Source organism: Palaemon carinicauda, chromosome 11 (genome assembly GCF_036898095.1).
Source record: "Palaemon carinicauda isolate YSFRI2023 chromosome 11, ASM3689809v2, whole genome shotgun sequence".
NCBI classification, from domain to species: domain Eukaryota; kingdom Metazoa; phylum Arthropoda; class Malacostraca; order Decapoda; family Palaemonidae; genus Palaemon; species Palaemon carinicauda.
In genome coordinates, this window is record NC_090735.1 from 145,020,661 (window position 1) to 145,035,660 (window position 15,000).

The 15,000-nt window shown below is 33.8% G+C and overlaps 2 protein-coding genes across 4 annotated transcripts in view; one reads left to right on the top strand and one right to left on the bottom strand.

Annotated features, from left to right (window-relative positions):
- LOC137649824 (uncharacterized) overlaps positions 1–3,453 on the top strand; it is an 8,658-nt gene extending 5,205 nt beyond the window's left edge. For all 3 annotated transcript variants that reach the window (XM_068382776.1, XM_068382774.1, XM_068382775.1), the window contains exons 2-4: positions 420–538; positions 1,478–1,621; positions 2,772–3,453. In XM_068382776.1, the coding sequence (XP_068238877.1) occupies positions 439–538; positions 1,478–1,621; positions 2,772–2,860 (333 nt within the window). In that variant the 5' untranslated portion in view covers positions 420–438 and the 3' untranslated portion in view covers positions 2,861–3,453. The remainder of the gene's footprint in view (positions 1–419; positions 539–1,477; positions 1,622–2,771) is intronic.
- A 508-nt stretch (positions 3,454–3,961) lies between these two features.
- On the bottom strand, positions 3,962–9,608 carry LOC137649521 (uncharacterized). The gene is made up of 2 exons (XM_068382506.1): positions 4,397–9,608; positions 3,962–4,030 (listed from the first exon to the last, which is right to left on the bottom strand). The coding sequence occupies exon 1, from the start codon at positions 9,606–9,608 to the stop codon at positions 4,779–4,781; it is 4,830 nt and encodes a 1,609-aa protein (XP_068238607.1). The 3' UTR covers positions 3,962–4,030; positions 4,397–4,778.
- Positions 9,609–15,000: the final 5,392 nt, after the last annotated feature.

Here is a 15,000-nt window from a genome sequence, read left to right on the forward strand (position 1 = left end):
ATTTAAACAAATAGATTAAAAAAAAAAAAAAAAAAAAAAAAGATTTCTTGCAACTTTCATATATTCATAAACTATACTCCATTTCTTTAAGCGATGCATATTTGCACCCACTCGCGGCGGGGCCCTTTTAGCTCGGAAAAGTTTCCTGATCGCTGATTGGTTAGAATTATCTTGTCCAACCAATCAGCGATCAGGAAACTTTTCCGAGCTTAAATGGCACCGCTGCGAGTCGGTGCAAATCTGCATCGCTAAAAGAAATGGACTATAGGTCATAGTACAGGTAAAGTCACGAAAACATTTACTTCTTAATGTAGTAATTGATTATCAAAATGAGGGTCTGGGATCTCTTACCAGTAACTGTAACTTAATCCCACTGAAAGATCTAAGGGAATTTTCCTGTAATCTTATAACCCTTTCAGGATACGAGGTGAAAAAAAAATGGCGAGGATCTGTCGTCTTGCCCTTTTAATTTTGGCCATCACTGGGTTGGCCCTTGGTGCATCATTTCCTCCGGAATCTGGGGCTGCTTCTCCTACAGGTAATCATCATCGTCATCATCATCATCATCATCCTCATCATCATTATCATCATCATCATCACCAATATGGTCGCCGCTCTTTTCATCAATATCATCATCATCGTCCTCATCGTCGTCATAATTGTTATTATCATCATTGTAGCATCATTATCAATGTATGATCATCATCATTATCATCACCACCTATACAGTTATCATCAATCATAAGTCTCAACTTCAAGATTAAATAAATACTATCAGAATAATCATTTTGTCTCTAATACTAATTTCACTATTGGTGAAGATGAAAATCCAAATTGATTTTATTGACAAAAATATTGAATATACATCATACAAATAGCTTTCAACAGTCATAATCTTTTTTCCTATTTTAATGAGTGGTACAAAGCATTCTTGCTTCTTCAATGCACTTCGAGCGCTTAGCGCAAGCACGGAAACTCTTTACCACTGGATAATAATCCTATTTGTATTAAATGTTATATTCAGTTTTAGATGTTTAATTGTTATTTATTCATTTGTTTATTTTTTATTTTTTTCTTATCTTAAGTTATCAATTACTTATTAAACATACTCTAATTGGCATCAATGATCACTGATGTTATGATGCCAGATAATAATAATAATAATAATAATAATAATAATAATAATAATAATAATTATTATTATTATTATTATTATTAGTCAAGATATAACCCTAGTTGGAAAACCGAGATGCTATGAGCCCAAGGACTCTAACAGAAAAAAATAACCCAGTGAGGAAAGGAAATAAGAAAATAAATAAGTCACACGAGAAGCAATAAATAATCAAAATAAAATATTTTAAGAACAGTAACAACATTCATTAGTATCAACAATATCTTTTTACCGTTATTATTTCCATGATGATCATGATTACTATTATTATCATTATCATCTTCTCCTTTTCTTTCCAAATTGCAGCCAATCCATCATCAACCATGAGTCCTTCGGCTTCCATGACTGCCGCAGGAGGTATCCTGCCACCCATTGCAATCAACCCGCCTCCCGCCGGAGCCGTCGCCACGCCATCTGTTTCGACGCCCTCCATCGTTATCGTGCCTCCAAGTAAGCATGAGTGTTATCAGCGGCGTCCTTGCGGTTATCTCTAATCCCTCATCGGTTGTGGTGGCCGATGAGATAACGTCCCTGTCTGGTGAACGCCAGACTGGGGTTTGAGTCCGGCTCAAACTAGTTAGTTTCTTTGGTCACTGTAACCTCACCATCCTTGTGAGCTAAGGATGGGGTGTTTGGGGGAGCCTATAGGTCTATCTGCCGAGTCATCAGCAGCCATTTCCGGGGCCTCCTTGCTCCTAGCTTGGGTGGATAGAGGACTTGGGCTCTGATCATATGTATATATGGTCAGTCTCTAGGGCATTGTCCTACTCGATAGGACAATGTCGCTGTCCATTACCCTGCCATTCATGAGTGGCCTTAAAACCTTTAAACCTTCAAACCTTTAAACCCTCTGTTGGTACGGCAGAGTTCTGAGGTCCCCATCAAGTCTCTTATACCCTTTGATACCATATCGTGTTTGCATTGAGCAAGAGCCCGTGTTGATCCAAAATTTGTTTATTTCTAATCAAATCCATCTTATGTAGAAAACATTGTATCTTTGTATTCAAAAGAGATTTTTTTTTTATTTATGCGAGGTTCATTAGATATAGTTGTTGTATATTGACAATTCTAACGAACTAAATGATGGAATATTTTAATTAATCTTAAAAATATCACATTCTTTTCAAAGTCTTCTTGTCTCTTAATTTGTAAGTGTTTTTTTTAAAGTAAATTTTGGTTTTGTTTTAAAATTTGGATAAAAACGAAAACGAAGAGTGCCTAATATGAACGTTATAATGATCTTTATGATTGTTTATCTATTTATTTGGGAAAACAGAAAATGATCTCCTTTTTCTTTTCCCAGATACTCCTTAAAATTGGAATTTAATAGAGATCCGATATCGAAGATTTGATTACCATTCATTATTTATATGAGTTCATACACAAATTCGTAATTCTTTTGTGACTAAGAATGAATTAACTTTTACGATTCTCTTAATATTTTAATTTCTTGAAAAAATTAGGATATTCAGCTATAATCTTTTCTTTCTTGTATAGATCATAAATTAATCTAAATTCAAAATAATGTAAGAAATTGTAATAAATTCTAAACTTAAATTTACAAAACACAATGATAATAAACTCTATTTTTTATTTCCAGCTATGCCTCCAGCAGTTGCTAAATTCGTAGGCAAGATCAAGGCTGCCAAAGCCGCCTTGACAGCGTCCATGGCGGTTCCAGTCGTGTAGAAAGAGATTCCAGAATCCTCTGTAGGATCGAAGAGGACATTCTCCATCTCAAGAGGATCTAGAAAGAGAATTGGAACAAGAGGATCCTAGAAAGAGAATTGGAACATTTTTATTATTTTAACTTTTATTCCTATCAATTGAATCATATTTAATAAGGAAATAAAATAAATTACATCTTACAAAGGTTGGTTTGTATTTTTCATTTATGTGCAATTATGAAAAATAATTTGGAAAGAATATTTCTCCATCTTTACATCACTTATAATACATTGTTTTAGTTATGCAACATGTACTATTTCCTGTAATTTTTTTTATTCATTTTTTTTTCATTTTCTGGGACTTGGTTTTGAAAAATATAAAGCCTTCCAATTTTATGACAATATATTCTGACGAGATAAAATCATGTATACATCTAAGAAAATTTATTATATGAATAGAAATAGCTGTAAATGTTACGTTACAACACTGATGTTTCACGAGAATCTGTGTTTCACTTGTTTGTAATCCCTTTTTTATCCCAGTTGTTAAATACCACTGTTCTAAAAATGACTGGTTATCAGATGAGTAGTTTTCAATAAAAACTGCATTATTCATGACTTGATTAATTTTCCTGTGAGGAGATACAAATAGGTTATGTATATATATATATATATATATATATATATATATATATATATATATATATATATATATATATAGACATATACATATATATATATATATATATATATATATATATATATATATATAGACATATATATATATATATATATATATATATTATATATATATATATATATATATATATATATAGACATATACATATATATATATATATATATATATATATATATATTATATATATATATATATATATATACATACATATATATATATATATATATATATATATATATATATATATATATATATATATATATATATATATATATATATATATATATATATATATATATATATATATATATATATATATAAACATATACATATATATATATATACATATATATATATATGTGTATATATATATACATATATATATATATATATATATATATATATATATATATATATATATATATGTACTGGGATGTTCAAGGATGGACCATAAGTTGTAACAGTTTTTTATTGCCAACGATAAGTTTCAACCTGAAATACATATTCCATGTAATAAAAAATAATACAATCCAACCAGCTATACAAATTTTGAATTTCCCTAATTTTCCCGATTTAATCATCAAAAAAAATAATATTTGTCCTTAATACAACCCTCATAGTAATTTACATGAACAATCCATATTGGTATGTATAATTTTAACAATAACTATTTTTATAGCAAAGTAAATAAATACCACTTTAAACTACGGTACTGTAGCCACTAAAACACTCGGCATCAAATTAAATGTACTCACACCATTAAACATTACTGTATATATACATAGAATCCAATTACCAATAAGGGCAATTCCAAATGAAATATCATATAACATCCATAATACACTGTATTGCACTCACTTCAATGGCCTCACTATCACAGGCCTTGAACCCCAGTAGGAAAATGCCAAACACAAATATCCCATCACCTGCCGGCCTTACATGTCACCGACTTCATTCCTGTGTCTACATCCACAAAAATAACACTTGCCACCACCAGTCGACACGATAGGCAGTACCAAAGTGGTTAGCAAATTTTTCGGTAGTTCGCCTGCTAACCGTGCGACATTTAGATATGGATAAGACAAAAGATATTCCAGATGCGCAATAAGTTACAATTCGCTCCAACCCACATCAACATTTAAATAAATATATCCTTATAGTATAATAAATTTTATCATGTTAATGATACACTCCCCCACCATTAGTGGCAAATTACCGATACCCTATCCAAAAGGGTCAACTACGTATGAATACATTGTTCTTCTATTGGTAATAACACCACCAACCTGTGTACTGATCTACACATAATCTTATCCACTCCACCATCATATCCCTTCCCATGCTTTATAATCTTATACCTTAAATCAACATCACGGACAACGCCATCTTGTCCTGGATCAGCTTTAATCACCTGTGCTAGTTTCCATGCCCCCCTTACAACATTACTATCTTGCACAAGTACCACATCTCCAACTCTTACATTCCTCCTTGTTGTATGCCATTTCTGCCTGATTAACAATGAAGGAAAATAGTCTCGGTGCCACTTTTTCCAGAAGGATTCTATTATACTTTGTATAAACTTTAATCTCCTTTTGTGATCCCCACTAATATCGTACATACCACTTGGACAAAAGCAAGTGGACCGACCAAGCAACAGATCATTGGGGCAGAGGTATCCCCCCAACTCTAAACTAAATCCAGGTTTTGTACCAATTGGTCTTTCATTCATCAGATTAGCAATACTAAACAAAGCAGTTTGTAACTCTCCAAAATTCAATACAGAATCTCCCACACTAATACAAAGACACCTTTTGACAGATTTGATCAGGGCTTCACTTGCCCCATTATACCAAGGTGCGTCACTAGGCATATTAAAGATCCAAGTTACCCCTTCCTTTTCTCCAATGTTTTCTATTTTCTTGCTTGCTGATATCAACTGAGTTCCCTTATCTGAATATATAATTTTAGGAGCTCCTCTAATAGCAATAAACCTTTGAAATGTGGTCAGAAAATCATCAGTACTGTATCCTTCAGCCAAATCTAAGTGAACAGCTCTAGTAACTAAACAGTTAAATATAACACCAAAGGCTTTACCATGAGTTCTCCTTTTAACCGTGTCTCTTATTGTTAAGGGTCCAAACAAATCTATAGCTGTGTAATAGAAAGGTGGAGCAGGTTTCATTCTTTCTATCCTCATTTGACCCATGCATTGGTCTTCTAACTTCTTTGTTAACTTCCTACATGTCACACATTGATTTTTTATTGCCTTTATTATTTTTCTGGCCCCTGGAATCCAGAATTTTCTTTGTAACTTTGCCAGAGTAGTCTCTATGCCAGCATGGTCAACCCCATGTACATATGATATATACAATCTAGTAACTGGATGATTTGCTGGTAGCAACATATAGTCTTCTCTATTCCAATTTTCCTTTAGCCACTTAGAAATTCTTTGTCCTACTACTATGACTCCATTCTTAATTGAAGGTCCTAATCTTCTGAACCTAACTTTCCAATCAGTCATGTCCCTTTGCATCTCTCTAACCCACATTAGTTCTGCTTTAGTAATGCCTTGAACTGTTGGTTCCCTCAGCATACCCTTAAAGGATCTGCATTTGAAAACATTCATTACCCTGCATGTAACTCTTAGTAGTTTGTAATAATCACTAAATCTATTAACATCAACCATGTGTATTACATGGTTCTGACTTACTTTAGCAACAGCCATGACAACACCTACTCTATCAGTTAGTTCAATTTCACAATCTTGTTTGATAGGCCATTTTGAAATTGGTAATGTTAGGAATTTTGGTCCATTTTGCCAGGCAGAATTTTCACCCATTTTTTCTGGACTACACGGTTTAGAGGTCATATCAGCAACATTTTGAATTGAATCAACCCACCACCATTCCCTTGAATCAGTTTTTATTTGTATCTCTGCAATGCGTACAGCAACAAATGTGTTGAATCCATGGGACTCCTTTTGAATTTGTGATCTTACAATTGTCGAGTCAACTATGTGATAAACCGACTCAAACTCCCATGAAAACTCCTTTACTATGAGTTCTCTCATCCTAGCAGCTATGAGAGCACCACATAATTCCAGACGAGGAATAGACATTTGTTTCACTGGTGCAATCTTATTTTTTGCCATTATCAGACTTGATTCAAACTTACTATCACTGATTTGCCACCTCACATATGCACAAGCCCCATATGCTTGCGTGCTACCATCAGAAAATATTACTAGGTTCGGCTTACCAAAAGCATTAGATGGCTTTAAGGGTCTTCTAAAAGTTAATGACTCCAGTCCATACAATTCTTTGAAAAACGCTTTCCATTCGTTCATCATGGAATCATCAAGTGGATCATCCCACTTGATTCCACCACCATTTGAGTTTCCTTTGGAAATCATGGATCTCATCAAGATCTTAGCTTTGAGTAATACTGGTATAACCAACCCTAATGGATCATACAACGATGCAATTTGACTCAATATTTTTCTGCGTGTTAATATTTCTGGAAATTTATAATCAAATTCACTTATATCTAAATTTGGACCACTCCTAACCTTTCTTATTCTTGGTGTAAAGTTGAGTCTTACAGCAAAGGAAAAATAGTCATCTACAGGATTCCATTTTAAACCTAAGATTTTCTCACTATCAGATTCTATTATTCTTATATTGCAGTTTTCATAATGCCCGCTGACTATCCAGTGCTTTATTCTGAAACTTCCCTGCGACAATACCCTTTCAGTATCCTGTATCAATTTGATTGCATTCTCAATGGTATCAGTAGAATACAGTATATCATCTACATATGTATTATTAAGAATCATATCTTGCACATCCTGGGATTCCTTACCGAATTTTTCTACTGTATGTCTCAAAGCTACCATAGCTATAGTACCACTGGGCCTATCTCCAAATGTTACTGTGGTAAGAACATACTGATCAGGTGGCCTACTCTCATCCAAGTCCCTCCATACAAATCTATGTGTATGTTCATCTAGTGTGCTGAGTTTTACAGTATGGTACATCTTTGCTATATCACCCACTATGGCTATATTATCTTGCCTAAATCTACACAACACTCCCAGCAAACTGTTCAAAATATCAGGCCCCTTAGCCCAAAAATCGTTTAACCTCTGTCCCATATAAGATGCTGAAGAATTGAAGACAATGCGCACTGGGGTTGAACTAGATTCTGGCTTCAACACCTCATGGTGATGAATATAGTGAATTGGGCCGTTGTACTCTTGAATCTCCTTATTAGTTAATTTCCTAGCTACTCCCCTTCTAACCATATCTTCAATCTCTTTCTGATATTTCATTGCATACTCATTCCCAAGTTTCCTTAATCTATTCTCTGTTGTTCTTAACCTGGCATTTGCTACCTTTATGTTATTTTTCAATTGATTTGGATCTCTTATCCAAGGATACCTTACAAACCAGCATTTCTGTTTCTCATCATACGTTAATCCTTCCTCAATCAATTTCATTTCCTTTTCTTCTTTCAAACTTACATAATTGAGTCCAGGACAACCTCTGCACATACATTTGATACATTGTGGATTACACCTTGTTCCCATTTCTTCTATGGCAAAAAATTTATCTAACTGATCCTTTAGATTTTCTGTTGGCTCAATATTGATTTCATTCAAATTTACTGAACTTGAAAGTTTATGAATTCTCACAAACACATGATTACTAGTATTAACTTGATTAGTAATTTTATCGTGTCTACCACGTATGCTGAACCCAAACTGATTTTCTAGCAACTGGAGACCCTTATTTGTTTCAACAACCCTTGGCAATATTTCACAATAATCAGCACCAATAAGCATATCAATTTCCCCATGTGGGCGATTCAGCTCTAAGTTTGATATTCCCTCAAAAAGTTCAGATACCCTGGATAAGTCTACTTCCTTGATTTTGGCTGTTATTTCATTAATTCCAACAGCATTCACATTCCAAACCTTACCAGATTTATCAATTAGTGGTACACAATATTCGTTGCTTGAGTGATATTCAACCGCATTGCCCACCTTGATCATGGATAAATTTATATGCTTTCCACTTAAACCCAATTTCTTAGCCATCCTATTTGTTATAAATGAAATATCCGCTCCTGGATCCCACAATACACTAACAGGCCTGTTCTTACTATTCACCATACTGATATTCAATAACACTGCAAATCCCTTTTCTGATACCGCTTTGTGAATACTATTTTCTACTCTATCGGAATGTAACAGTGGATGATGATTACGATTGCATGGCCCTTTACCTTCAATGATGACATCACACAATGTACCAACATTGCAGCTACGAGCAGTATGATATCCCCTTAGACACCTAAAACATATTCCATTACCCTTTATAATCTCAAATCTTTCTTTGCTACCACAACCATTAAATTTATAACATTCTGTTATATCATGACCAATTGAATTGTGTAACAGGCATCCTATCCCCTTACTCTCTGCCTTAGGTTTAATACCTTTAACCATTTCTGTCAAGTTAACAATACAAGATTCAAATTCCTTATTTTTTATACTTTGTTCTTCCCCAATTTGTTTCACCAATTTTATCAATTCCGATTCATTCTCAACTGTGCTGTCAACATGATAGACTGTTGCCTTATTATCACTACCGCTACTCCTAACATTGGAATTCATATATTCCAAAATTTTTCTCTCCTTCTGTAAGAACTTCAACAACTCTGGAAACAGATTGCTAGTTACTGATACCTCATCTGCTTTAATTACCCATTCTCTCTTTTGAAGTGAAGGTAAAACCTTTTCTATATGGCTGACAACGTTTGCACTATTAAGTTCATCAGAGAGATTTACCTTTTTTAAATCAAGCCAACATTGCTCAACCTGATCGACCATTTTAATAAATCCTTTGGTATCATTATCGTAAATTTTCTTTAGAGATCTAAGCTCACCAACCACTAAGTCTACAATCTTTCTGGGATTCCCAAATTTATCATCCAAACGTTGAATCATTTCATCATAATTACCCTCTGAGCCCTTCACTGCTTGAAGTGCTTCTCCACCTAGACACATTTTGAGAGCATATGGATCAGTGCCATATATACTCTTAACTAAATTCTCATAATCTTCCTTAAAAGTTGGATAGTTTCTTAAATTACCTTCGAACATTGGTGGTTCAAATTTCTTTACTTTAACCTTCGATTTATCTGTTGCCTTTACACCCTGGACACCTTTGAATATTTTTGCACTTACTTCACATTTTAATCTTTCACTATCTAGAATATATTGTTGGGCTTCTTCTTCTAAATTACTATCGGCTAGCTTATCCTCGTTTTCACATATAAAATGTATCAATTCATCATTTTGATACTCTAAGCATTTAAAGGCTTCAACCATTTCCTCATAGTTCTTCGTTAACACTAATAAATCATCACCTCGATTGATTCCTTCATTGCACATAGTTACCTTCCTGGTGAACTTCCCTTTGCTGATTGCCCTCTTCCTCTTCAGGGCGATGAGTTCCTCTTGCACACCCATGGCGGTTGAAGTTGAAATGTACTGGGATGTTCAAGGATGGACCATAAGTTGTAACAGTTTTTTATTGCCAACGATAAGTTTCAACCTGAAATACATATTCCATGTAATAAAAAATAATACAATCCAACCAGCTATACAAATTTTGAATTTCCCTAATTTTCCCGATTTAATCATCAAAAAAAATAATATTTGTCCTTAATACAACCCTCATAGTAATTTACATGAACAATCCATATTGGTATGTATAATTTTAACAATAACTATTTTTATAGCAAAGTAAATAAATACCACTTTAAACTACGGTACTGTAGCCACTAAAACACTCGGCATCAAATTAAATGTACTCACACCATTAAACATTACTGTATATATACATAGAATCCAATTACCAATAAGGGCAATTCCAAATGAAATATCATATAACATCCATAATACACTGTATTGCACTCACTTCAATGGCCTCACTATCACAGGCCTTGAACCCCAGTAGGAAAATGCCAAACACAAATATCCCATCACCTGCCGGCCTTACATGTCACCGACTTCATTCCTGTGTCTACATCCACAAAAATAACACTTGCCACCACCAGTCGACACGATAGGCAGTACCAAAGTGGTTAGCAAATTTTTCGGTAGTTCGCCTGCTAACCGTGCGACATTTAGATATGGATAAGACAAAAGATATTCCAGATGCGCAATAAGTTACAATTCGCTCCAACCCACATCAACATTTAAATAAATATATCCTTATAGTATAATAAATTTTATCATGTTAATGATACAATATATATATATATATATGTGTGTGTGTGTGCGTGTGTATACATGATGAACAGTATATTGGGAGGAGCGTGATGGAAATGGAGGTACAGGGATGGAGAAATAGAGGGAGACCAAAGCGAAGGTGGATGAACTGTATCAAGGATGACCTTCGATCAAAGGGATTAACCGGCGATGAAGTGTGGGGCAGAGGTAGATGGAGAACGCTGACCAGAAACATCGACCCCACATTGGGGTGGGAGGGGATGCAGATAAAAGAAAAAGAAAAAAAAGTGTTGTCATGTGTATGATGACAGAGGAGAATGTGTAAGGAATAGGCCAGACTATTCGGTGTGTGTGCAGGCAAAGAGAAAAAGAATCGTAACCAGAGAAAAGAATTTGGATTCTTCTATCTGGCAGTATATATATATATATATATATATATATATATTTATATATATATAAATATATATATATATATATATATATATATACAGTATGTATGTATATATATATATATATATATATATATACACACACACATATATATATATATATATATATATATATATATACACACACACACACATATATATATATATATATATATATATATATATATATATATATATACATATATATGTGCATATATATAAATGAATCTATTGATTGTCCTGTCACCAGAGACAGAAAATCATTTTGGTCATTTGTCGAATATTAAAAAATCTCTGTAAGACGATGATTAAGGAGAACATCAAGATATCTGAACGCTTTGTCGGTGGTGCCCGACAAAGCGTTCGGATATGTTTAGAAGCAAAGTGCAGGGAACTTTCTCATCTGTAAATGTCATTTCCTTGAGAAAGATCAAAATGCAAAAAAAAAAAAAAAAAAAAAAAAAAAAAAATGAAAGGAAAATAATTATAAATCAATGAATTCTGGTTTCAAAATCTTGTATTTGATCTGAAATTCCGGTTGTTTGTAATATCAAATAGTTCTTAATATAATCATGCTATTCTAGCTTCATCCCATATTGTTGTGGTGGCCAATGTGCTCGTTTGTTTCTTTGGTCGCTGTAACCTTATCATCCTTGTGAGCTAAGGATAAGGGGTTTGGGGGAGCCTTTAAGTCTATCTGCTGAGTCATTAGTATCCATTGCCAGGTCCTCCTTCGTCCTAGCTTGGGTGGAGAAGGGGCTTGGTCGCTGATCATATGATATACGGTCATTCTCCAGGGCATTGTCGTACTTGATAGGGCAATGTCACTGTCCCTTGCCTCTGCCATACATGAGTGACCTTTAAACCTTTAAACCTATAATCTTACGCCTCAATGTTTTATACCTCTAAAAAATTCTGTGCCCAATTTTTTCATCAATAAACCAAACAAAGATTTCCTCTATATAGTTATAGTATCTTTCTAGACAAGAACGTTTGATGATGGAACTTTACTTAGGCACGGATCTTTCCTTTGCGAACACATATGCCGAATGATCACTCTAGCACTTGATTCCCAACCTTTTCACTACCACGGATCCCTTTTATCAAGATGAATTTTCTCACAGCTCCCCTTGATATTGAAAGGTCTATTAACTTAACACACTTTCTTGATTAACTAAACCACTAACTCCTCTTACTATATTCCTAAATAGGATAACGAATAAATGAAAATAATAGTCAAGCCTTCTCCATCATGAGGCTCAATACTACACAGTATTCTAGAAGTTTTATTCCAGCTGTGACCAAGTTGTGGAATGATCTTCCTAATCGGGTAGTTGAATCAGTAGAACTTCAAAAGTTCAAACTTATGGCAAACATTTTTATGCTGAACAGGCTGACATAAGTCTTTTTATAGTTTATAGATGACATATGTTTTGATGTTGTTACTGTTTTTTTTAATAATTTATTGTTTATTTTTTCTCATCGTTTATTTATTTCCTTATTTCCTTTCCTCACTGGGCTATTTTTCTCTGTTGGGGCTATTGCGCTTATAGCATCTTGCTTTCCCAACTATGGTTGTAGCTTGGCTAGTAATAATAACAATATTAATAAAAAGAAGAAATACAGAAAAAAAACAATTACTTTATCTTGTTTTCATGATATAAAGAAATTCTCCAATCATATGAACATTGAATGTCTTTGTCTAATTGTCTGTTAAGCTCGATCCTGTACTGGACGTGAAGAAAACACCAGTTTAGGGTTTCCATCCTATAGGATCTCGATATTCTGTGATCCCAGCCATAATCAGCCCAATTTTTGGTCCTGGTGTTCGATCACAAATCCCGGGATTTTCATTTTCCTTTTCCTTTTAATCTAGTTTCTATAATTTAGAATACAGGTAAGACCGTGAAGGAGATATTTAAAGATTCCGGATGAGTTGCAGTGAAAAACTTCAACTACAACCATGGGCTTAGTTTCCTACAATATTCTTACACCATGAAAATAAAATATATTAATAAATATATGAATCTTGAAATATATCTAATATTTTTATAGATAAGTTAATTCATTATATATTGCACTTTATAATTTTTCCGTATCTTATTTACAAAATATGTTCTTATTGGGTCCGGTATGTCTACAACTCTTGAGAGAGAGAGAGAGAGAGAGAGAGAGAGAGAGAGAGAGAGAGAGAGAGAGAGAGAGAGAGAGAGAGAGAGAGAAATTATATAGATATGGGTTTATTTGTTTGAACTTTGTTCAGGGACCCCTTGTATTACCTTAGCTGACCCGAGAAGTCCCCGAGCCCTATAGTCCATTTCTTTTAGCGATGCAGATTTGCACCGACTCGCAGCGGTGCCCTTTTAGCTCAGAAAAGTTTCCTGATCGCTGATTGGTTAAAATTATCTCGTCCAACCAATCAGCGATCATGAAAATTTTCTGAGCTAAAAGGGCACCGCTGCGAGTCGGTGCAAATCTGCATCGCTAAAAGAAATTGACTATAGAAGTCCGCGGACCCCAGGTTGGGAATCACTGGTCTTCCACGGACCCCAGGTTGGGAATTACTGGTCTTTCTATATATTTACATAGATGATATCATACTCTCCTTTAGCAACTGATGGTAAGTGGTGGAAAGACGCGAACATCCTTTTCCAAATAAGGAGCTATGCCTTTTGTATGAGTTAAAAGAAGTAAAACATTTTTTTGACTCATTTCAGTCTGTGATATTCGAACATTACAGCTACAGTATAATCCCAACTATCCCTAAATGTGGAAATGTGGTGTTTATTGGGATTGTTTGACGTCATCGTTACTGATAATTATATGTATACACTGTTACAAATTATCGTAATTTTAATCCGAAATTCTCCGGAAAAATATATTGTTCTCAGCCGCATTTGAGTAAAATACATGCGACCGTAATTTTACCATACTTTTGTTATTATCTTTTACGGGTAGGTAACCATATAATCACTACTTAACGTCAATATATCCGATTTTAAAAAGGTAAATGATTGGCAACATTTGTGCCATGATGTTTACCGTTTTTTACGGCATATTTTAACAGTGTAAGATTCAACAATTGTATCATTTCTTAATAAATATCAGTCATCAAGTTACATGGATTATATGAATGTTTTACATGCATATATATTCTCTTTTATCTTCAATATATATCAAATCTTTTTCTTGATGACCTTTACTAGTTTAATATAAACGAATAATCTAACTAATAATTGGGAAGATATTTAATAAAACTGGGCATGAACCTATTAAGAAATTTGTACTTTTACAAATATTTTCGTATTATTCTCACATATAGACACCCTAAGCAATACCGAAAATATTCATATTTTTCACACAAAAAAGAAAAAAAAAACTGGAATATATTGATGCACAAAATTTAATTACAAATTAGATATCAGGTAATAGAATAAAATTGATTGTTGTTGTAGAGCACTATCGATTATATTTTCTTCATGCTAAACAATTTGTTTATGATATCTTTATGCTTCTCCATTAACAAAATTCCTTAATGATCATAATTTGTTCTGTTTTTTGCTCGAATACTGCGCCAATGAGCTCTTTTTAAAAGGAATACTTAATGCTGTTAATATCCGACTCTACGAACTATTCTAATGTACTCATGGCGGGACTGTTTGTCTAATCTGACAAAATTCATTAGAGAGAGAGAGAGAGAGAGAGAGAGAGAGAGAGAGAGAGAGAGAGAGAGA

Coding starts and splice junctions, on each gene's coding strand:
- LOC137649521 (XM_068382506.1), bottom strand. CDS start 9,608: ATGTGTCTAGGTGGAGAAGCACTTCAAGCAGTGAAGGGCTCAGAGGGT.